This window comes from Ochlerotatus camptorhynchus, unplaced genomic scaffold (assembly GCF_037179485.1).
Source record: "Ochlerotatus camptorhynchus isolate MF236.1 unplaced genomic scaffold, CSIRO-AGI_Acam_v1.1 ptg000327l, whole genome shotgun sequence".
Lineage (NCBI taxonomy): Eukaryota > Metazoa > Arthropoda > Insecta > Diptera > Culicidae > Ochlerotatus > Ochlerotatus camptorhynchus.
Window position 1 is genome coordinate 173,802 of NW_027040815.1, and position 26,341 is coordinate 200,142.

Genomic DNA, 26,341 nt, shown 5'->3' on the forward strand with positions numbered 1-26,341 from the left:
AACCTCCGTAATATATCAATTACAGAGGACACCGACTGTGGCATCAGCAATCGGCTTTTAACTGCTTCCAATGCATTCCCCTTCAAACAGCGCTGCAATCACGCCAAGTTTTCGGAGTCAGTGTACACTGTACCCGCATGTTTCCGTAGAGTTATAAAACGAGCTATAGAACAGCGGCCAATCTTGAGGATCTCCTGAAAAGTTCGGCAACTCTCGTGGCATCACCTGTCTCGCTGCCAGTTGTCCACTAGATGGCCTACTTCTAGCTGGATAGACAGGATGCTGATGTTGTGAATGTTGCGGTTGAGATGGTGGTTGTTGGCTAAACCAGGGAATGCGGGAATCTCTTGAGCCCGCCGCTGATTGCGTCACCGGAATCTCGAACTGAAGTGGATCAACGATGTATGCAGGTGGCACCGTCCCATTAGAAGTTACTGGCCCCCCCCCCATTGTTGACAAACGTTCTTTCACGCTGCGATGGAACTGGGATGTGACTTACATTTCCCGATTGTATCCCACCGACATCCGTACTGGCCAGATTGTTATTGATCCACGTTGATTGACAACCGGAACTTAACACTGGTCGGGAGTGTACCAGTGGTACTGATGAGACGGGATTCTGGGATGACCCTTGACCCCCGGTGACTAATGACGTTCTTGGATTAGTACCAACGTTTTGAAAGGCGACGCTACTACTATAGTTTTGTGCCGGAATGCTTGTAGCGAACGGTTGACTCTGCCCTGATACTGCGGTCGGAAATGCGGAATTGTAGCTAACAATTGGCGTACACCCATAGTTTATGGAAGAGACTTGTGGTACGCTTGTAATTACTATGCTATCCTGCAATATTGGCCTACTACTTGAGGGAAATGTGACGGTATAATCACCACATCCCGATGCCCTACTCCCACTAATTGGTACTTTATTAACTCGTGGGTAATGACTACTGGACATAGGGTGAATTTCTATATTCGGAGGCGGAGCACTACTGTTGACTTTCCGCGGACCATCCATCGTAGCTGAAGTGTCGATCCCGACAGTAGAATTGCATCTCGTAAGCAAGGAGGAACTTACCAGAGGCCGTTGGGGAACGTCGAATGTGATTTCGGTGCGTGATACGAAGCTGCCGTCTGACCTCACTGGAATCGGAATTTGAGGTACCATCGTTGCCAATGAACGCTTCACACTTATGGAACCATCCACTGAATTTGGCGTGGAAGTTGACGCTGGATCCGAAGTTACTATGGCGGGAACGTTTGACGTGATCGGACTTGATGTGATGGGAGCTGGAATTGTAGATTGTTGAACTGCTTCTGTGGCTACGACCGTTGACTTCATGCTACTGGGGGGCACTACTGTCACTTGCTGTGCTGTGCTGTCTTCCTGTCTGCTAAGCCACGACCGAACCTTCTCTCGACTAGTTCGACTGCTCAGTCTTGATTTCCTACTGGCTCCTTCTTCCGCATCATCCGCTTCGGTCATGAGCAGATCGTACTTCTGCCCCAAAAACCGCTCCTCCTCTTCGGCTAGCTTGTTTCGCGCTACTACTTGAGCCGCCTGTTCCTCTAGGATTCTCCTCATCCGCAACGCTTTCTGCTCTTCAATCATCTGCAGGCTTAGCTATACTCAGGTCGAGCGTTTACTCATAGACGAGCGACTGACGGACGTCCTCGAATGGGAAACAACATCATCTTCCAGCGATCGGCATCGATCACACTTCCAAGTGCGATCCGGATCGGCGATGGAGTCCGTAACACCCGCGCAGTCGAAGTGCACCCACGTCTCACACATATCGCATCCAACGAGATGGTTTGCTGTGTCCAGCCGATCGCATTTGGCACAGTGTTTTGCATTACTGTCGCTCATTCTTCGGTTCGACTAGAACCTCCAGAAAATCTTTGAAGATTGTTCGGATAGATTTTCGGGCAGACGTAAACACGTTTTGATAGCAGCATAAGCAGCTTCAAAGCTGTAATCGTATATTTGTTTTAGTTTTAATGGATTTTAAGTAAAGTTTTTCACTTACATTTTCGTGTTGTTCTTCCTGTTCAAACCCGAAACTCTATGTGAACGTGAATTATCGCTAGCAACCAATTGCCCTAGGTTTTATAAATTTTGATTAGGTTTTACAAATTTCGCATGTTAGGATAAGTTTAATTGAGTACTTACTCTTAGGTTTGTAATTTTAAGCAATTGGTATAAATCCAGCCGTACTAATAGTAGAACTAGTTATCTATAATAAATTTAGGGTTAGGATTTTCTTTGCGCGTAAATAGGCAATAAATGTATATAATTTTACCTAGGTTGATAATTTCATTAAATTTACTTGACACTAGCTCACCAAATCTAGATTAACAAGCTTTAGGTAGGATTTACTTATTATTATATTCAATTTTGTTGACTTTTAATCTATTCTCGAATTTACTCCACTTCACGATCACATTGTTGTTTTTTGCTGAAGTGACGTTTGAGTGACACGTCACCGGCTATGCTCCGTTTGACGTTTGCTGGTTGCCAGATCTTGGGTGGTACGGAACTCACCTCGCTACCAATGAGCCTGCCCTGTGGTATCGTAACACAACCCAAACGTCAAATTTATGTTCCCTACCAAAAACTTATTTCTGACCGCTCAGGAATCAATCTTGACAAATACCTTCTCAAAAATCGGACGAGCAACAACAGAGGGATTTTCGAACACTATAATCTATTTTCAAAGTGTAAAGTCTAAGTGAAAATTCACCAAATAGAACACAGTCTTGAAATCTGTGATTCTCGGTAGGAAAAGTGAAAAATCGGTAGTTTTGAACCTTTCGTCTGTGAATCGGTAGGCATCCCAAAAATCGGTAGGGCTACCGATGAAACGGTAGGTCTGGCCACCCTGGTGCAACCGCACCTGACAGGATTTCCAGCCGTTTTTTTTTATGAATGGGACGGGGCAGAAAGTTTCTTTTGTGCAGAATGTGTAAAAAGGATGGACTTTGGATGTTGATCTAATTGCATATATAGAGGTACCAGATATGTTTTACAGTCAGTTGTTGGTAATTCATCGTTAAGCAATTTTTTTTTCAGGTTGACGGCATCACGTCTCAAATTTTTTAGCCTAAAGCATTTTCGTGACTTCTGTTGTATGGCTTCCCACCTAACCTACTCTCATTGAGGCACTTGTCCAAATTCACGGTTTGCAACCGTATATGTGGTCAACAATTTGTTCAAAGCCTGACCACCAGCAATGTGTACACCCAATGTTCTGGCATTTGCCCCAGCCATTTCCCAAGTAGTGATAATTTTCTCAGCTACTTTTAGGGTCAAGTTTTCTTCATTCAGCAGTCTCTGTTGTAATGAAACTTCCTTAATCCCTGCAATTATACGGTCCCTGATTGCCAACTCCTTAAAATCACCAAATGAACAAAATTCAGCTTGCAATTTAACCGACAACACAAAGTCTTCTAGAGACTCATCCGACAGTTGAACACGGTTATTAAATTTGAAACGCTGAATCAAATCTGATTCAGTTTTGTCTAATCTTGTCTTAAGCTTGACAATCATTTCCTTATAATCAACTTCAGCAATATTGGTGTTTGGGTACAGTAGTTTTAGCTCTTTATAAACTACTGGCCCTCTAAGAGTTATAAAATGGGGTTTTCGCAAATTATCTTGGATGTTATTAGCTTTAAAAAATCGAGTCTTTCAATCCATTCCGCAAAGGAAATTCCTCTACGGTAAGGCTCAATAGTCGTAGCCATGCCTATCGAAGCCATATTAAATTCCACAGGTATGCAGATAACAACAACAACAAAAAGCTGTAACCTCGCGTTCTTTAAATAGATAAAAAAAAAATGAGGACTCACCCGAACTTTCCAAATGTATCGCAGGTGGTGTCTGACCTTTGCCGACTTTGGTAATCCTCACCAGTTTCTTTGGTCCTCTATTTGCTTCTTTTTGGCGCACTCGACTGATCACGTCGTTTCCGCTACTCCTTCGACAAAGAGGAATCTCCCGTGGCACCCGCTTGTAGCGAGATCTACGCGAGCGGTTGAGTCAACTGAAATTCTGTCTTCCACTGGTACTGATCGCGTGCCACCACGATGACTAGAAGCAAACCAAGTGGACTGTAAGGGTCGCTTACCACTGGTACCCGGATGCCTAGTTTCTACGTAGGACTACGTCTTTAATTTCTATACTGGGGTACACTTTGTGAAAACCGAAAATGGAACATGAAACAAAATTATGGAAGATTTTGAACATTAATAACTAAGCTGCCCCTGGATCAATTTCAATAATTTTATCACCAATTGATAAGAAATATGTATACGCAATGCTACGCAAGAAACTATTGAAAAAGTGGTAATGTCAAGCATTATCCAAAGTACAAATAAAAAGTGATTTTTTTTACTGTTTTCATGAAATAAACGTTGTTCCCAAACGCAGTCGTCATAATCGAGTACCACTTGGTTGCACATCATTCTGCTTTAACCTAAAAAGATTTTTTTTTTTTTTTTTTACCTTTATTATAGAGATTTTTAGCCATAGGCTAGTTCATCTCTTAACCTAAAAAGATATCCATATTTGTATCATCTGGCGTATCCATATTTGTATCATCTGGCTTGAGAAGCCAATTAGTTCTAACTAGATGTGAAAATGAATGCAACTACTTAATGGTATAGTTAATCGATTATAATGTTAAAATTCTTGGAATTTATACTCCGGGAAGGAATCCCTTATTATTTATTAATGAATTAGAGCACATTATATCAAATCATAAAAAGTTATGCATTTGTGGTGATTTTAATATTAACCCATTAGACACTTGTAATCCAATCGTTGAAAACTATATTGAAAGTATCCAAAGCATTGGATTTATAATACTAAATAGCTTGGATCCACTTTATGCTACTAGGCGGTCGAACACTATTGCAACAACTATAGATCATTTTCTTACAAATATGTTTAATTACAAAATGGAACTAGTGGTAATGGATACAGAATGCCATTTATCAGATCATAAAACTACTGTGTTGTCGTTTAAACTGCGGCCGGCAAAGGTCGATAGAAATTTCCAAAGAACAGTAATTAGGTATGATAATATACAAAACTCAGTATTAGCAATGCTTTTGGATACATCGGAAAGCTTTAATGATTTAAGTATGAAACTAAAAAGTGTAATTGATGATAATAAACATACAGTTAGTTATAAAAGTAAAACTGATATTCGTAAGCCGTATATTTCTCCTCAACTTTTAATTGCCATTAATCATAAAAATGAATTGTTCAAAAAATATAAGAGCGCCCCAAATGGGTCAATACTGAAAATTAATGCGTTCAGAGATTATGTAACGGAAAGAAACAGATTAAGTAATCGAATAAAATTGGCTAAAGAAAAATAAAAATACTACTTGAACAAAATCAATGAAAATCAAGCTAATTACAAAAAAAAACATGGAATATTTTAAGAGAAATAATTTTTCAAAAACCATCCAACGAAAAAAGTAATCAGAAAATCTCATTAAAGGAAAATGGTGTAGTATTATCAAATGATAAAGATGTGGCAAATTGTTTGAATAATTATTTTGTAAATGTTGGTTTAACTAGTCTCCCTATTCTTGATTCTGTGAATAATTTCGAAAGATATATGTCTCACTATTCAGCACATTCATTTTCATTTTCACCTATTGATGATGGTGTGATAAAGGTTGTACTCAACTCTTTGAACTCGTCTGCTGCCGTTGGAATTGATAAAATATCTGTAAGGTTTTTAAAGAATTATAGAGATGTGATAGCTCCAAAATTGTCAGAATTAACTAACTATATTATTGAAACGTCCAGTTTTGATGATTGTTTAAAAGCAGCAAAAATTATACCCTTGTATACTGCCCATAATCGCAAGTCAGTCCCATCTGTAAAAAACTGGAAATGAGAAAACGGCGTTCAAAGATTTTTCAAGTTTTCTGATTTGACACCTATTTTGGAGGGATAAATTTAAAAATAAACGTACAATGTGATAGAATGCATCTATGTTTACCCAAAAATATTGGAAAAATATCGTAAAATTTTTATTTTATGGCCAAAATCTGAGTGGGACTGACTTGCGATTACATTTAACGTCAATGAGGAAAATAACCGCAAGTCAGTCACAATTCCATGCCGATGCTGCATTAGTTTAAGCACAGTATTGAACAGTAGAAAGATACTATGGTCCCATAGAACGTTATTGAATGTTTTTGGATTTGTTCCGCTGGTTCCAGAGCAATGGCCGGAACATATTCCGGTGAGTATGGGTCTTCATCAGACCAGAGCCAAACGTGCCAAACTCTCCATGCGATAAATCAATTCACATGAGAATTCAAAAATAAGATCAATAAGGGTCATGATGAGTGACCAGCACCATGTTGGCCACACCCGGACATGTTCCGGGGAAGTGGTAAATCCTTTTAAATTAAAATCCATCAAGCGATACATCAAATCACATGATAATTCAAAGCCATATCCATTGGCGGTCAAATTGAGTATCGTAAGAACTATATTGGCCACATAACGGCGCCGGTGGTGTAGTGGTAAGCGTGATTACCTCTCACCCCAGCAGGCCTGGGTTCAATCCTAGTCGGTGCCGCCGGGATGTTCTGAGGCATAACATCTCTGATCACGCCTTCCTTCGGATGGGAAGTAAAGCCGTTGGTCCCCGGTTCATGAGTTGATGGGTCGATAGGTAGGGTCCAGGTGTGGGAGCTGCCTTCCTGGCACGTCGGTAGCATTGGTGCTCAGCACGGAAAACAAGATCAACGGAAAAAACAAACCAAAGGAAAAAAAAAAAAATATTGGCCACATCCAGACATGTTCCAGATACCCTAGGGGAAGTGGACAAAAGCTATATTGAGACAAATCTCATGATGCGATGTGTTGTCTAACATTTCTGATAAATTTTTTTCTAATGGGACTGACTTGCGGTTACTTTTCGCTGTGGGACAATTTGACTTGGTTTTTTTCAGTTTTCTTGAACAAACCACATTTTTTCAATAGCACATCTCAAAAAACATAGAATGATAAACTGAATAATGATGCTAACTCAAAATTGATAAAAATGCAGATGGGACTGACTTGCGATTACCGGCAGTATAAGTCAGGAGATAAATTGTCAAAAAATAACTATAGACCTATTTCAATTCTACCAGCATTATCAAAAATTCCAGAAAAAATACTCAACCAACAATTGAAATCGTTCATGATCCAAAACCAATTAATAAGCAATAGACAATTTGGTTTCATGCCAAAATGTAGTACAGAATCAGCATCATTAGAGCTTGTAAACTACGTCTAGATGAAGGTGATTATGTGGCTTGTATCTTTATTGACCTGTCTAAGGCTTTCGATTGTATTCCACATAAAATTCTTCAGAAAAAGTTGAGTTTTTACGGTATTTCAGCTTCAGCAGTAATTTTAATAAAATCGTACTTGTCTAATCGTCAGCAGTCGTGCAATATTGGTGAAATATTAAGTGATTCAGCTGTCATACGTGCTGGTGTACCACAAGGATCAATTTTGGGACCTCTTTTGTTTAATATTTTTCTAAATGATATTTTTAACCTGCCACTCAAAGGTGAGCTTCAATGTTATGCAGATGATGCAGTCTGGAAATATAGAGCAAACAATATCCCTGCATTGCAAATCATGATACAAAAAGACTTGGAAATTATTCCCAAATGGTTTTCTGTAAATATGATGAAAATCAATACCGAAAAATCAAACTTTATTATTTTTTCAAGAGGGAACGTAACCCCTAGATTTAATTTGTCAATTGATGAAAGAGACAACAAGTTTTGGAAGTTGATTATTTGGGACTCAGAATCGATAATAATCTGAAATGGAAACTGCACATTCAAAAAATAAAAAAAATAAATTTTGCTCTGAAAAAAGCCAGAAAATGCCTAAACATTAAATGTTGTTGGAACCTCTATAATTCATTTATTGTTCCACATTTAAATTATATGAATTGTTTATGGGGTACAGCTGGCGTATTGCAATTAAATGGACTAAGAGTACTTCAAAATAAAGCAATTAAAGCTATTAAAAAACTTCCCACATTGTTTCCAACTATAAATTTATACTCTGAATCCCTGCTTTCGCTAAATGATTTGTGTAAATATAACGTACTTCTATTAATTTATAAAATAAAAAATGGTCACATAAGATGCAATATTCCTCTTATACAGGCACAGAGTATACACTCTTTTGAAACAAGAAATAGAGAAAATTATATAGTAGGAAGAGCTAGAACTGAATTAGCTGCTAGGAATGTATTTTTTTCTGGAATTGTGAAATTTAATGCGTTACCCTCTGAACTCAAATTAGAAACCAACATTATTACATATAAGAAAAAATGCGTGAATTTGTTTATAGAGAAAATGTTTGAATTCAACTTAGTTTTAAGAAAATATATGTAATATAATTAGTTTTAAGGTGCTTGCTCACCAGAAGATTTCTCCAGCTAATTGGCTGGCCACAGTTTGTATAAACTTTACAGCCAAAATTATAAATAAAGAAAAAAAAAAAGAGATAAAAAACAACGCTGCTGTCTAGCCTCAACTCATTTTCGCTTCGGACGCCGTGGTGAGCAGACAGCAGAAGCAGCAAAAGCAGTCGTCTGGCTCGCCGTGGCGGTGTCAAACGTGTCTCCGGTCTGATCTACGAGGTGTGCTGAAGGTGTTCTTGGAAAATGAGATCCGTGATGCTGCCACCTACACTGAACACGCCAAGCGTAAGCGGCCATGGATTTGTCGTCTACGCTTTGAAGCGACAGACGCACCCGGTACGGTTTCGGAGGTTAAATCATCGCCAACTTTGGCAACAAAACGGCCCTTCTCAGGGCCAACAAGCTTATTACAGTAAAGATTAGGAATAGAATTTATCTGCCTGTTTGTCCATATTCAGTACCACACGCCCCCAACGACCGCACAAAATGCTCTTGTAACCAAATTTGAAAGCAGGGGTGCAAATGATTTTGATCGATTCTCTTCATCAACTTTTAATCGCCACGGCCGGATATTTCCTACACACAGTTCGATGCAAGAAGCAACAATCTAGCATCTAATTCGACGAAGACGGCAGGAAACATTTTTGAAGCCGAGTTATTTACGAAAGAGAGAGTCGATGAGAATCGATCAATGTAGTTAGGACCTATTGAAAAGTGACGCGAGATTTGTTTTCAGTCGATCTTGTTTTCAGTGCTGAGCACCAATGCTACCGACGCCAGGGAGGCAGCGCCCACACCTGGATCCTACCTATCGATCCATCAATTCATGAACCGGGGACCAACGGATATCAACGGCGCTATCAGAGATGTTATGCCTCAGAACATGCTGACTGAGATTGAACCCAGGCCTGCTGGGGTGAGAGGTATCCACGCTTACCACTACACCACCGGCGCCGCTAACTTTCCAGGTGTTGACATTGGCAAACTACGCAAAATTAAAGGAGCCAGTGTCGCTACTTTAAGATAGCAAACTACTCATGATGGGAGGAGTCTTTGCAGCTTACCGGTGTCGTCATAATCGAGTACCACTTGCTTACACATCATTCTGCTTTAACCTGAAAAGATATAAAAGAGCGCTGCTGTCTAGCCTTAACCCGAGCAGAGAATGAAAACAAAATGAAAACTAAGTTTGATATTTTGATATAAGCGTTCGTGATAACATATTTTGCCTACCGTGTGGTCGAGTTAACAGTAATCATAACAAAAATGAGATCTAAATGGTATATGAAGGATATTAAAAAGATAACAAATTATGTTTTCTTGATAAAAAATCCATGTATGCGTTTTGCTATTAGTAGTTTCGTTAATAATAAACAAAATAAGTAAACAAAATATTAGAATAACTATGGTAGGAAAACAAAAAAAAAAATAAAAAAACTAAATTAGTTATTATTTTGATATCATGATATCAAATTTAGTAATCTGAATGTTTTGAAATCTTTTGGTTGATATCAAGATTCAAAATCAAATAATGTTGTCAATAAAGTGCGAATGGTGCCATATTCCCTCCCCTTGGCAAGTTTTTTAACCTGGACGTTGGTGGGCGGGCCTAATCTTATGCTTCATAGTGGAGCGTTGGAGACGGTTGGTTTAGGTCCGGCATCGTTGGCTCATGCCGTGACAGAATAGCGTCATGAGCATGCGATGAGGATTACTGAGCTTCCCCTCTCTGATGAACCATTGCATAAGAGAACCAAAGTTCTAGCCTGAAGTGATAGTATCACACTTGTTACTCCTTTGATTGAGAGCCGCGTCGTAGTACGCTTACGTATAGGCACTGACGTTGGGTGCGATACTGGCGGGTTTTTCCGCAAATCACACTTATTATTTTTTTTTACGCAGATAGATTTATTTGGGTTTGCAAGGGAATTATATTATTCAAATATTTCAGAAAGTGCCCAACAGTGCTCCTTCTACTTGCGTGACAAGCTTTCATTGTTGTTTTAATTGAGGTATTACTCAGGGAACAATGTTAAACATCATTTTTGTACATGGTATTGCAACTAATCTTATATGTGCTTCATTTTGATTTGGGATAAGTGTTTGAACTATGGCTCGGGATTTCCACTGTGGCGTGCTTCTATTGTGACATAACCATATGTATTTTTGTGGTGCGACATAGTGGAAACGTGTGAGCGTAGTTGAAGCATATACCCTATGCAATTTACAAATCAGCTAGGAAACTATCTTCAAAGTGAAGCATTTTAGTCACTTGAAGCTGTCACCTGGGACGAACTTATAAATATTAAATATAGGTCAAAGTCAAAAACAACTTGAAACACGTTAAATTTTAGATTACATTCACATGTGCAGGTACTTAATAAAGCATGGTAGGTAGATTAGAGATTTCAATTATTTATTAATTAGACTAGAGATATCATAATCATCAAACGAACTTAAATAAGAAAATTTAGACAGCCTAGTAGCATTAAGTAGGGGCCTCATAGCCTAGTCAGTAAAGGCACGGTATTATCAAGCCGGAGGCGGCGGGTTCGATTCCCGGTCCGGTCGACGGAATCTTTCGGGTTGGAAATTTTCTCGACTTCCCTGGGCATAGAGTATCATTGTGCTTGCCACACAATATACAAATTCATGCATTGGTATTGGCATCGAAAGTTCTCAATTAATAACTGTGGAAGTGCATTTAGAACACTAAGTTGAGAGCACGCAATAAGCTAATATGCGCTAAGCAATAAGCTTGAAATGCGAACAAGAAGAAGAAGAAGTAGCATTAAGTGGATTAACAGAAGAGTTAGGATGCGGAGGGTCCGCTTAGGGAGGCAACTAGCCTTTAAAGCAACTGGCAACTAGCCTTTTCATGTATTGTCTGTTTATTTTGATTATTGCTTTAAAATATCAATTTGGTATATATGTGAAAGGATGAATCAGTGGGAGATGGATTTTCGGTTTCTTTACATTTAGCATCACTATGTGTCATTTCTTCAAAACCCCCCAATAACCGGTCTCTTCAATCCCTTCCTTTTCCCATGGCGTTCAAGTGGTCCGCATAGACTATTCAGCCATTACCCGTCCTTTATCCTCGGCTTTGGATTGACTTGCGCTCCCGTTGCCCCACCAAACGCTGCAAAATGAAAATTAAAATTAAATAAAGTGCGAATGGTGCCATATTAAAGTACAGAACTGGAAATAATCATCCAGTAGTACACATTACAAGAAAGTATATAATGAATCGCTTTTGTCATTATACACAAATAACAAAAGTTCAAATATGACGAACGATTGAAGTTTATTGGATCCAATAGCATAGAAATAGACGATGTGAAGTTTTTAAGTTTAGAATTTCGTTTTCATGACAAATTCTAGTGGAATTATATTCAATATAGGAATAGGACACACGAATTGTGTAAAAAATTAGTCTACGATGACTCTTATAATATTATGAATCATAAATTCCTTCGCATCGAACATATTTTAACAGACAATGACGATATTTATTTTATTGGGAGAGAACTGATAATTAATAAAAATTTATGACAACATATTTAAGCTATTTAAGCAAAGAAACCGACTAAGTCTACGAAAGTTAAATTGCAATATTCGACAACAATGTATTAGTATAAGTATTACAGACGAACTGGACGCAATCAATTTTATATCGATTTGTAAATTCAATTCACAGGCAGATTAATGTCAATAAATGTTGTAAAACAACACTGTAAGAATCATAATTGTCTTTATGATGTTCATAAAGAAACCTGATTGACTCGTAAGAAGAAAAAATAAAAATAAATGTAGATTTCAGTGATAAGTGTGGATGCGTTTTTTTTTTTATATAAAATATCAAATTTTGTTCTAAATAATATTTTTAGAAATATCAAAGCAATATCAAAATATGAATTCAACCGAAATTTAAAAAATAGCATATCAAAATATGTTATCAACATGATTTAAAAAAGAAGAAGGGTCTGTGCCTAGGGGCACGAATGGAAGCTTGACGTAGGACCGCTAGTGGACGGAATAAATGTGTAGCGCATTTAGTTCTTTTAATTGATCAATTATCTATTATCTCAACTCTTTCCGTTTTTGAATTGTATGCGTACCAAATTTGTAGTAATCTTTCTCAAAGAGAAAGTTGATTAAGAGAATCAATCAAAATCACATGCACCCCTGCTTCCAAGTTTGGTTACAAGATTACAACTCTGGAGAGCATTTTGTGTGGTCGTTGGGGGCTTGTGGTTCTGAATATGGACAAACAAGCACAGATAAATTCTATTCCAGCTCTTTACTGATGTAAGCTTGTTGGCCCTGAAAAGGGCCGTTTTATTGAAGAGGACATCCATGGCCACTTGCGCTTGACGTGTTTAGTGTAGGTGACAGCATCACGGACTTCATTTTCCAGGAACACCTTCAGCACACCTCGTAGATCAGACCGGAGATACGTTTGACACCGCCTCGGCGAGCCAGACGACGGATGGTGGTTATCTTGAAGAACTTTGCGACGACGCTTGGCGCCTCCTTTACCAGACCTTTTCCTCTTTTGCCACGACCAGCCAATTGTTGCTTGTTAGGTGTGAAGGAGTGTACTAGCCACCACCTTCCTTCTGCTGCTTTTGTTGTTCGGCGTGGTCCGAAGCGAAAATGAGCTAATGTCATACCGCAGCGCTCTTTTATATCTTTTCAGGTTAAAGCAGAATGATGTGCAACCAAGTGGTATAAAAGCTACAAAGACTCCTCCCCAAGGTGGCTACATATAGATGTTCTAATGTGTCAAATTCGTGATTCAGCCATGTTGGATTTTTGTATGGGACAGCGACCGAGTTTGTTTACAATTTGCTCTAAAACCCTCCCCCCCGCGACCTCCTCGCCTATATAGTGACGAAGCTGTATCACCATTTATATACCCACCATGCTCCTCCCATTATGAGTAGTTTGCTATCAAGTAGTGACCGTAGCGACACTGGCTCTTTTCTTTTTGCGTACACGGCGAATGAGAACGACTCAAATTTGAGTTTAGTTCACTCATAATCGCCAAAAGTGCAAGAACTCAGCGATGAGTAAATTTCTCATGGTTTCCTGTAGAAAACCTAAAAAATCTGTGTGATTGTGTGATCGTTGGTTCTGAATATGGACAAACAGGTAGATGAATTCTATTCGTACTCTTTACTGTAATAAGCTTGGTGGCCCTGAAAAGAGCCGTTTTGTTGCCAAAGTTTGTGATGATTTAACCTCCGAAACCAAACAGAGTGCGTCTCTGTCACTTCAAAACGTAGATTACATCCATGGCCGCTTACGCTTGGCGTGTTTAGTGTAGGTGACAGCATCACGGATCTCATTTTTCAGGAACACCTTCAGCACACCTCGTAGATCAGACCGGAGATACGTCAGACACCGGCACGGCGAGCCAGACGACGGATGGTGGTTATCTCGAAGAATTTGCGTTTGGTTCTGAATATGGCGATGAGTCCGCAAAATTTTACGCAATTCCATCCTCCATATTCGCACGCGCCCGAGGATCGAAGGCGAATGCCACTTCGACTTGTTTCGTCTACTTACTACTCTCTGACGACTGTGCTGGGGAAGCAGCATATGCATGTAGGTAATTGGTGGATTTGTTTGTTAATTCGACGCTTTTGGACAATGCCGGACATTTACCATTTTTTCAATAGTTTCTTGTTGAAAATCAACATTCGGATTGTTATCGATGCGTAGCCATATTTCTGATCGATTGGTGATAAAATTATTGAAATTGGACCAGGGGCAGCTGAGTTATGAACGCTCAAAATCTTTCTTAATTTGTTACATGTTCCATTTTCGGTTTTCACAAAGTGTACCCCCATATAGAAATCAAAGACGTAGTCCTACGTCAAAACAAAATTAGATATCATTTTGATAGTATTTTGATATCCGACTTTGCTCGGGAACTCATACCAAAACAATCCCATAAAAGATATCCTGTAAAACGCAATCATCACATTATAACAACCAATTAACTAGAACAAAGATGAAGAGCCAAAGGCTAACCAATTGAAATGTTAAACCAAATGTTGAAACATAAAAAAAAAACCAGAAAATAAACGCAAATTTTACTAAAAAAAAAGCCTCAACTCATTTTCGCTTCGGACACCGTGGTGAGCAGGCAGCAGAAGCAGCAAAAGTAGTCGTCGGGCTCGCCGTGGCGGTATCAAACGTGTCCCCGGTCTGATCTACGAGAAAACACGAGGTGTGCTGAAGGTGTTCTTGGAAAATGTGATCCGTGATGCTGTCACCTATACTTAACACGCCAATCGTATGCTACCATCGATGTCGTCTACGCTTTGAAGCGACAGACAAACTCAGTACAGTTTCGGAGGTTAAATCACAGACAAACAGACATAACGCATTGAATATTTCTCACTGTAAAATATCGTCACTAAAACATTACCGCCATCTGTTGAGTACACTGTGGTGGGCACTACACTGAACAGATGGTGGTAGTGTGTAAACGTCAAACGCAAGGGAATTGACTATGCGCGCCTCAGGTGGTGGTACTACCAACTACGATACTTTTAAATTGTCCGTTAAATGCTTGTTCGATGAACAACTTGCGAGTGTTATGTCTGTTTGTCTGTGGTTAAATCATCACCAACTTTAGCAACAAAACGGCCCTTTTCTGGGCCAACAAGCTTATTACAGTAAAGAGTAGGAATAGAATTTATCTGCCTGTTGGTCCATATTCAGAACCACATGCCCCCAACGACCACACAAAATGCTCTCCAGAGTTGTAATCTTGTAACCAAACTTGGAAGCAGGGGTGCAAGTGATTTTGATCGGTTCTCTTCATCATCTTTCTCTTTGAAAAAAATACTACAAATTTTGTACGGCTACAAATCAAAAACGGAAAGAGTTAAGATAATAGATGATTTTCTTCACATTTGTTCCGTGCCCTAGCGGTCCTACGTCAAGCTCCCGTTCGTGCCCCTAGGCACAGACCCTTCTACTTTTTTAAGAGAAAAAAGCACACTCTTAGCATGTAATATGAAAACAAAATCCAATTGTCTTCAAGCCGCAATCGCTTTATCAGAAGAACAAATGGTTATTGTCTGTCACCACGAAAATGGTCTGGACGCAAAAATGGCGTCCTTGAAAAAAAAGTAAAATAGCTTCTCATGACACAAAGGTTACTCCACTGCAACTGCCAGCTTCACAACTGAATAGCCGATAAATCAATCCTATGCTATCGCAATCCTGACGGTGCGGTTCGTGAGGTGATGAGGTAAAACCTCGGATAAAACTACACCTAGCTCCGGTAGCCGAAATTCCGATACTTACACTCGCGTAGCTCTACACTGAAAAAAGTTTTCATATAGTTTCCATTGGGATCGCACATGATATTTTTCCTATAACAAAATTAATGATTTTTATCTGAAATTCACATAACATTCATATGATTACATGAATTCTATGTGATAAATCACATAAACTTCATTGCACACATAAGGTTCATGTGATTTCGTGGAGCAACTCCCAATTATGAGATCACATGAAAGTTATGTGAAATTCTAATGGATATTTTCCATCGGAAATGTGATTTATTTTTTGAATGTACCACACTTCTTAAAATTGCTTTCAAGGGATTTTTACCTAACTCAAATGCACTGCAATTCTTTTTCGTCGTCGCCACTTTTGTGTTCCTGAATCGAGTCAGGAATACTTACTGTTTTTTTTTTACTTTTCCCCTTGTTACCGTGATACAGGTTCTTGTTCCTGGAGAGAATAAAAAAAGGTAGTTAACGAGTTCAGCGTCAAAACGAAAGTGATCCGACGTCTCTGTATTTCGCTTCAGTACAGCTCCGACTGTTATATACATTTTTAATCGTTCGAAGCCACAGTATATTCAATTTGTACAGAACGATCCTCCTGATCCGTTACAGAGAGAAATGATTTTTAAATTCAAATGGATATATTTTTGGCTCATTGCCTAATATATTTTTGGTATTGATTCAAATATATTATTCGGTTAATTCAAAGAAAAATATTTTTGAATCAACAAACCGGTTGTAGAGTCTATAATCTGTTTGTTGATTCTAAAAACCATTTTGTTGATTCAAAAATATGTTTCGTTGAAATGGTGATACAATATGTTTGAATCAATAACAAAATACATTAGCCCCTGAAACAAAAATCCATTTTTCTGCGTGTATACAATAATTTAGTCAAGTGTGTTGAGCTGATCCTTAAGTGAAATTTCCTGCTGAATGAAAGCCTGCCGAAACTATTATTTACCGTAATCTAATTTGTATCATTATTTTGTTTCAGTAATAAAAACAGCCCCACGAAGGCAGACAAGTTCAAGTATCGCGTTCACTCTGATGATGGGCGTACGCCAAAGGAATGGACTTCAATTGCGGAAAATATGAGACGAGAACGCAGCTCAACAACTCGTGACAAATGTAAACTGTTCCTGAAGCAGCACGTAGAGCAAGTTGGTGGAGTGCTTAAGATTAAGGAAGCTTCCTTCAAAAAGTTTGTCTCTGATGAGAAAATGACCGATGACATGATATTCTTTGGGAATCCACCAGATTTTGGAAAATCAAAGCGTTTTCAAATCGCCGAGGAAAAGAAGCTTCGCATGGAGCAGGATAAGCAAAATTTACCTCCAAAAACTAAAAAGAAACCTGGTCCGAAGCCAGGTTTCAAGAAGGACGATGGAAAACAGCAGAGCATTTCTAAATACTTAAATAAATCCTCCGAAGAAGGCGGCAGCAGTAAGTTCAAGACAGTTGACGATCAGAAATCAGACAAGAACCTCAAAGAAGAAATGGAACGGATACGAAAAGAGAAAGCAGAGAAGGAGGCTTTGGAAAAGAAACGCTTGGAGGAGCAGAAAGCCATCCTTGCTGAGCAAGTGGCGATAGCCATGAAAAAGTTCAATCGCGTCCAGGAAGACCAGGAACTGTCCGATCAGAAGGTTATTCCGGAACCGAAACCAGTGAGCACTATAATCGATTCAAAGCACTTCAGTGAGTTTATGTACATCCTGGAGTTTATGACTTCGTTTGCGGAACTATTGTCGATTAAAGATAAATTCGCTAACGGTCTTTCTATGGATCTGCTGGAAAGGGCACTGCTATTGAAGGAGGTAAATGGTCCTTTGAGTGACATTTTCCAAGTGCTATTGAGCACAATTTTCTCACACCAAGTCGAAGAAGAAAACGAGGTATACGTTAGATACGATACGGCAGCTGACTTCGGAAACCGAAAAAATGGGTTCCCTTTCTTAAAGAAAGCCACTAAAGCTGCTATATGGTGTGAGACACATTATAGCACTAAATTGAATGAGCTACCGATGGATTCTACTACCGTATCGGAAATCTTAAGACTACATTTCCTTTCCTCCGGTGCTTTGATTGAAGAAAAAGGTGCTAAATGGCGATTCTCTATGCGTGGAGGTTACCACAGCTACGATGATCCAGGAGTTCAGCTAGTGCTCGACTATCCGCATATTTTGAGGGCGCTCAAGTCCTTTACGGTGTTTCAGCTTCCAATTGGCGACGTTTTGAAGATTTTAAAATGTCTCATCGACCAGTTGCTAACGTACGGAAGTGTACGGGAACTGATCGAGGAACGTCTAGAGAAGGCTAAAATTGCAAAGCAGCAGTACCTCACGGCAAACGCAGCGAGAAGAAAGCGTGAGGCACGAAACGCTTCCGAAAAGTGGGACATGAAGAATGAGTTGAAAAGGAAGGTACGTATACAACTAGACTTGTTGCAGTTTTTTACAAAAAATCCATATCCCACCGGTCAACCGAAATTGTTGTTTTCAGCAAAATCAGTTATGATTTAGGTATTCAAGGTATTTTTATGATTTTCATGTAATTTATAGCGGCGCCGGTGGTGTAGTGGTAAGCGTGATTACCTCTCACCCCAGCAGGCCTGGGTGCAATCCTAGTCGGGAAAGTACACAGTTTTGAAGGAAAATGGAACTACCCATATACAATGACTAAAATTTTACGCATTTATTAGTAATTTCTGGTTAAAAAATTGAGTTTCCGTAAGCCATGATATAGGAACACATTGCACTAACGTACCTCCACTATTGCTGCGTTTACCCTAATACAATAGTTATGTTCCTTATTCTTTCCAGATCGTAGCCCACGAAGGAACTATTGAAGAAAAGGCAGCCTTACGCAAGGAGTCAGAAGAAAAGATGGTCCAAGAGTTTGTGAAATTGGACGCTGATACAGAACGTGATGTCAAAGTTCTGCAAAAAGACATCGACAAGTGCAAGGAAGACTTCTTCGATTACCAGATCTACTTGGGCTCGGATCGTGCTCATAGAAGTTACTGGTTATTCGAGTCTCTTCCGGGTTTATTTGTCGAGTATGATCGAACATATTCCGGCAAATGTCAGGATAAACCAACACCACACATTCCTGGATTGGCTTCTTGCCCTGCAGATTTGAGAAAGAAGTTCATCACACAAACAATTATGAACAACAAACTGAGCGAAGACGATAAAGAAAATCAAGTCAAAAAAGAGGACTTAGTAATTGAAAAACTCATGTTGACTGGGAGTGCCAAAATTAAAGGGTTGATTGATCAAAACAAAGCGACCCCTAACGGAGCTCCCGACGAGAGTTCAACAGACACGAAGAAGGAACTTGTGAAAACGCCTACAAATGCTGAACTGTTGATGTGTACAGCCAATTCAAAATCCTGCCCGGTGCACAGTGATGTTCATTCAGGTGCAAGGTGGAGTTTTTATCATACGGAGGAAGAAATAAACGCATTGATAGAAAGCCTCAATCCCAGAGGTATACGCGAGAAGACACTTCGCGAAAATCTAGAAAACGAAAAAGAGCTCATTTTGACCCATGTCAAGGATTGCCCGGTTGAAAAAATTACTGCCAGTGTAGTGGATCGGGATGCAGTGCTTGCAGCCATTAATGCCAAGTATATTAAAAAGTACGATTCACCTGATTTCAACCATGAACCAGGAACGGATCCAAATGTAATTTTTGAAACCACTTTGCGTGAGAATCTGCTAGAACTTGAGGCTAAAATTTCTATTGGTTATTTGGGTAATATGAAGGTGAGGAATCGAGAGGAATGGCGCGATGCATTGGAGCAGTTCGATTATAAACAACTTTCCGAACCGCTCCGATGGGGTCGTAATAGAGTGATGGCCATAAAAGAGAAAAAAGAAGACACAGAAGATCAAGATGAAGGTATGGAAAATGACGAATCGGATGATGACAATGAAAAGCAGCTCTCACATGATAATGATCCAGGTTATGATTTGCCAGATACGATGATTATTGAATCTGAGGACTCTAGTGATGAGTCAAAGCTGTTAGAGGAATCGAACACTTTGAAAGAGAAAGTTCATTCGTTAGCAAAAGCTTTGCTTCAAATCGAGCAGTGCATTGATTCTAAATTCCTGAGTCATCCACTTGGAGTGAAGAAAAAAATAAAGGACAAGGCTGCGATAACAAAATCACTGATTATAGGTCAAAAGAATCTGGCACGTTGGGAAGAATCCCTTATGCGTGCATCGAACTACTCTCAAATCTTTTTGCATTACAACGTACTATACGACACAATACAGTGGTCTAGATCTGCTGAGCGCATCGCTTGCATGATTTGCCGCCGAAAAGGTGATCCGGAAATGACGCTATTATGCGATGAATGTAACCGTGCTTGTCATATGTACTGCCTCAAACCTAAGCTGAAACAAGTCCCAGAAGGAGACTGGTACTGCCCGAAATGCCGACCGGAAGACTATAAAAAGAAGAGACAAACCAGAAAACGCAAGGTCTTCGTAGAAGAGGAACGTGTCGAGGAAGAAGAATTCGAAGAACAGATAGATGAAACGGCCGATGATGAAAATGAAGAGGTGCTCAGCGAGTCGGAAGAGGAAGTCAATTGCAAAAGGTGTAAGATAGCAGGTGCAACCGTACTATGTTCCACGTGTAGTACGGCATACCATCCGGAGTGTACAAAGTCTCTCACAAGCACACAGAAAAAGCGTTGGAACTGTGACAAATGCTGTAAAAAGAAAACAGGTTCCAGCAGTTCTAAGAAGAAATCAAAAGATAATAAAAAAAAATCTAAGAAAATATCCGCCTGGCTTGCTTCAGCTCCGGTGAAGGCCGAAAGCATAGACGATTACGACGAATATGAAGAGGAACAAGAGTTCGAAGAGGAACCAGAATGCGAAGAAGCTGAAGAACGAACAAAGGTTAACACCTCGAAGAAACGAAATTCCAAACGCAAGACATCTCATGACGAGGATTCAAGTGATGATGAAACTTTAGCAGTTAAAGCGAAGCGTAGTCGTCGATCAACTTCGAAACGGTCCTTGACAAATGGATATCACGAAGAAAACGAAGACGAAGATGATGAAACACCCTCTCCACCCAGTAAATCACGACGTTCTGCTGCGAATGATGACCTGGATTCATCAAATTCCCGCAGAGGTAGACGCACCGGCGACGACCTGCCACTGAACAACGTAGTTTTATACACTTTGCTCGATGATATTCTAAAACATGCGGACTCATGGCCTTTCGACAGACCGGTTTCTGTAAAGGAAGTGCCAGATTATTACACCATTATAAAAAATCCGATGGATTTTGCCAAAATCAAATCAAAACTGAATATGGGCGAATACACGATCAATGAACAAATGATGAATGACGTACAACTGGTGTTCCGTAACTGCGATCTATACAATACCGACGAAACAGAAATCTATAGGTAAGTGTACCCATTAACTGGCATTATATTACGTTTTTATTCAAACTCAATTTCTTTTTGTTTTAGAACCGGCCAAACCTTGGAGCGATTTATACTGCAGCGTTCAAAGGAGTTATCACTTCCATTCAAACCGAGTGACATGCTGAAACACGATTCGGCCCTGAAAAATGGAACCTCGACTCCATCTACCCCCGTGTCCAACGGAGGGAATTCCCCAAAATCGTCACACAAAGATAGCAGTAGTGGGAAACGGAGGTCTGCGAAAAAGTAAGCGAATGCTTTTCTTAACTTTAACGTACATACCTACATAGCTTTTTGGAGCAAGCTAAGTATTGATAAGTTTTAAGAGTAGGACCGATTTTATCATCATTCTCTTGCAGCGATTACTCGTGATGACAAACAGATTATTTTAATATTAGCATGTAGCGTTTAGAAGAAAATCATTACAACATCTGTCTAAGTGTATAACAAAATAATATGACCAATAACTTTGGCTGCACTTATATAGCTTACAAGGTAATAGACGAGCAAATTCGATCACCCGACGAGCTAGACTTTGGTCACTGTAAATCACGATTATGTTTCCATGTGTCTAGAATTTCTTATTTTTCTATTTATAATAAAATGACGTACATTAGGATGCCACAATACCAACATCTGAAACGTAGAAAATTTGAGAAATCCAGTAAAGTCGCAGCTACAAATCGTACCATGGAGACGACGGTTCGATTCCCTCTATAAAATCTGAAACAATGAATTCGAGGGGTTTCTATCAACATTCATTATCGGTCAGTGCTTATTAAATTACCACGAATTACACGCAATTCTCAAATGTTCTCAAATTGCAACCAAAGTTAATGCATTTTCTTTAAAAAAACCCGAATTTATCCACCTATGGTGTGATCAGACCCTTCTTACTTATTCAAGTTTATTTATTTTATTGTCATCAGTGACCAAGCCCCCCACCCCCGTGTCATCCAGTGACGCTACGCCACTGCCTGGGGGTACCCGGAATATATCCGGATGTAGTCTATTTGGTGAGGCTACCAATCACCTTATCATCGTATTTTAATGTGATTTAATGGGTTTTAATTCAATTCATATTCAAGCAACTTCCCCGGGGTATCCGGAACATGTCCAAGTGTGTCCAATGTGTCTGGAACACTTAACACGACTTGCATTGATCTTATTTTTGAATTCTGTAGGTTTTGATACGTTTTCCGTTAAATCCAGCGTGAAGCCCATATTCACCGGATCTTATTCCGGCCATATCTCCGGAACCGGTTCACCGATTCTAAAACCGTTCAATAGCGTTCAATGGGACCCCAAGACCTATCATTTGGCGCCGAGTTTGTTCAAATCGGTTGAGCGGTTGCTGAGAAACGTGAGCGCATTCATTTCGTTACATACACACACACATACACACGTACACACACACACACACACAGACATGTTCCGATCTCGTCGAGCCGAGTCGAATGGTATATGTCGATAGTCGGTTTTTCAAGTGATATCTATACCCTTCTTTGTAAGAAGGGTAAAAACACAAAAAAGCCATGAAAAATATGGTGGTACTGAAAATGCTGCATGTACTTACCCTGTATGAGCGCAAAATTAAGACCTGTCTTGTAAACGGTCACCGTAGTCGACACATTTTCTGTGATAATCGACTGCCTTTGCTTCCGAAACTTGCAAAACAAGCTATCAAATTATTTGTTTATTTGTTTATTTGTTATGGTTGCATCAACAGACTAGAAATAGTCCCAATGATGTGTTGTAAAAAAGTACAGATTATACAGACGACATACATATACTACAGTTACTACAGTTACAAACGAAAATAACTTGGAAAGCATTGTCAAGTTATTAAAAATTTATAAGTCTTAAATTTTACACTTAGCTGTTGGGTATCAAGCGCCTTCGGTCAGCAAAAAAGGCAGAGAATCTTCGGCGAAGCATATTCCGTGTCAAGTGGAAATCGAACATCGACGCTACTCGGTTGAACACTAGCTGCAAGCCGTAAATAGCGCTCCCTATGCTATAATTAGTTCGAAGAAGTGGAAGTCTCAGCATAAGACTGTTGCGTAGTGATCGAGGTTGAACATTAATGTTCACTTGTTGCAGAATTGCTTCGCAGTCAATTCTTCCTTGCAGAGTATCGGCGACGGTTAAGGCTCTGAAAACATCTCTTCGGATACGTAAGGGCTCGATATTGATCAATTGGCAGCGATTCTCGTAGCTACAGTACCAAACTAAAGTGTCGTATGACAGGCTATATTAGTTGTATATTAGTTTTTCGCATAATAAGAGCTGCTGATGTTGTGCTTGTGTTAATTCTGAAAATAGCAAGCAACGATGTCCTAGTAATAAGATTTCTAATCAGAAATGGTTTAATTTACATCAAATTGAGGAATTAGAACGAAATCACACATGTCATATGATAGTTATTTGATAATTTTCTTTTTGCTCGAATGTTGTCCTACCGTTTGCGTTGTGTAAGAGAGACGACGGTAGAGCATAAGCGTATGAATACAAACAAACTGCCGCACACACGGAAACTGCCAAATACGCAAAAATGCCTATAAAGGGCTCAATTTTGACTATAAAGTCTGGATCAACTTTTCTATTGTTGTAGTCCCGTTGTAGCCGAATATGCATACTTCTGGATCATCGATAGAAAAGGGCCCATCAGCATTTCTAAACAAACCGTTCCAAAGCCCTTTACTCACAAAGCGAAGGCCACCCACGCAAACCAACACCATCATCGGATAGGGGAAACTTCTACCTACACGATGATGGTGTTGGTTTGTGTGGGCGTCCTTCGATTTGTGAGGAATGGGTTTTGAAACGGTTTGATTACAAATGCTGATGGGCCTTTTTCTATTGTTGATCCAGAAGTATGCATATTCGGCTAAAACGGGACTACACCTAAAATGTGTGTATTTTTACACCTATGGTCACATCAGTATTCTGTTACTCATAAATGCATAAATTTTATTCATTTTTGTACTAGCAATTACTCATTTATTACTTTGTGATACAAAAACATCCATCCAAATTTACTTTCATTTATTTAAGATAATCATAGGTCAAAAATGGTCTAATGTACAGATTGAAATGATGGATACATGATTGTTACTTCGGTCATTTGGACTGCCTAACATGATTGGTGCTCATTTTCTAAAGGCGGGGCCAATCTCTGAAATTTGTGAAAGGGAATCTAGTATCATGTAGAATAAAACGTCCAATGTTAAACACGGAACCAAATTTTGTTCATTTAAATCAAAAATATATATGTTCATTAGGCCGGAACAAATCACAAGTTTTTCTTTTGTCACTCGATGCTCGCACCAGTCGAGGGGGGGGATAAAAAATAAAACATTTAAAATTCGTTTTACATTATATCCAAACCGTATATTTAAAAGGCTAACATTTTTTCTTAGCCGCCGCTTTAGCCTTATACTTCTTTGAAGCCGTGATTTTTTACACTAATGCCACAAATGTTGACTTTATTATGTGTAACACTCGAGTTATCAACAAGACATTTCGCGCATAAGTTTTTGTATTCTTTCAAGGAAGAACATTCATTCCGTCTCGCACGCTGAGCCGGTCAAGTCGCATCGGTCTCGTTGTACAACACTAGTATTTGAGTTTTTGAGTTTTTCCACAGGGTTTTTTCTCGCCAAAGTTAGTTGGCATAGTGTTAAGACAACTAGTGCGCGAGTGAGGAAGCCGTTTATCATACGCCGAGCGCTTTGATTACGGTCCAGCTTTAACATCAACATCTGTAAAATCATCACCACTATCGGCCCATTGATAGCAACAACGAAAGCACGTTAAATTGCCTACCGAGGCGAAAGAGGCATACCAGCTGCAAGGTTATCGACCCAACAGCCGTTGGGGAATACAATAGCATCGCACCAGTCATCTGCCGCCTCAGTGCAATAGGTATACCGTGTCGCTTTGTTTTCACCAGTATCGCATCTCCCCGCATGGTCCAGTATTAGATTAGGTTGGGTCATAATTAGGGTGATCCATATCTATAATTTTTTTTTCTTGATTTTTTTTTCTCGTACTATTTTTAAGTAGAGTATAGTTAGGGTGATCCATTTTTTTTCAGTATAGGGTAGAGAACTACTTCGGCCTAATCGCCCATTTTGGGCCTATCGAGCAGAAAACTTCAAATAAATCCATGATTACAGAGTTACCAAATCAATTATGCGTTTGGTACTATACTTTAATTAATAAGCTTCCGAGCGAAGTCAATGAGAACGCGTGATTTGAAGGTTTGCACCCATTATTCCCAAAAACAAAAGAAGCGCTCCGACCGAATCATTTTTTATCTTCATCCGATAGGCCGAAGTGAATTCTTTGGCGTTTCAATTGCGTTTCAATGCGTTAGGCCGAGTTTAGAATCCGTAGGCCGAGTTTGGCGTCAAGAAGCAGTGTTAGACTTTTGACAATATCTCAACGATTGGATTCTCTTTACCAAATATAACGGTACATACGGAAAGGTAAATAAATTTGGAAGCCATCAGTAATAATAACATTCCGTTTGGTGCTAAACTGCGCTAGATTAAGAAAGATTAAGTGCGGGTTGTGCTTAATAGGCCGGAAATGGGGTATTTAACCCTATATATATTTTTTCTATTTTTTTTCTTGGTTTTTTTCTTTCTTTCGTATTACTCTTTAGTAGAATAAAACTATATCAATTTTTTTTTAGCATTTTTTTTTACTATTTTTGATATTATTTGAAATTACTGTAATTATTTGTACAGTATTTACCAAAAACACCATTGCGGCGATCTTTAACCGCAATGGATGAAAATGATAAAGGCGGGGGATGGTCGCTTTCCATCTCAGACGACGAAACTCTTAATTCCACCTCACACGAAAGTCTCGAGGAAGTTGTGGAAATGGAAACCCTTGACGTTCCAGTTGACTCGCTCTCCAGCAAAAATACTGGAGCATATCCCAAGAAAAGGTATCGCCCACAACCCTCTCCCCCACCATCTCCTCCTCGTCCACCTGCACCCCCCACACCATTGCCCCCGAAAACCTCTGCGCTCCCCCGCCTAAAGGCTTACCCAGAAGCCTCGAAAGGCCCATGGGTTGTT

General features: G+C 39.5%; 1 protein-coding gene across 1 annotated transcript in view; it reads left to right on the forward strand.

The window, feature by feature from the left end:
- The window catches only part of Acf (ATP-dependent chromatin assembly factor large subunit), a 40,267-nt gene extending 18,395 nt beyond the window's left edge, over window positions 1–21,872 (forward strand). Inside the window, exons 3-5 of the mRNA XM_065230052.1 lie at window positions 16,782–18,210; window positions 18,610–21,224; window positions 21,291–21,872. Of these exons, the coding sequence (XP_065086124.1) occupies window positions 16,782–18,210; window positions 18,610–21,224; window positions 21,291–21,495 (4,249 nt within the window). The 3' untranslated portion in view covers window positions 21,496–21,872. The remainder of the gene's footprint in view (window positions 1–16,781; window positions 18,211–18,609; window positions 21,225–21,290) is intronic.
- Window positions 21,873–26,341: the final 4,469 nt, after the last annotated feature.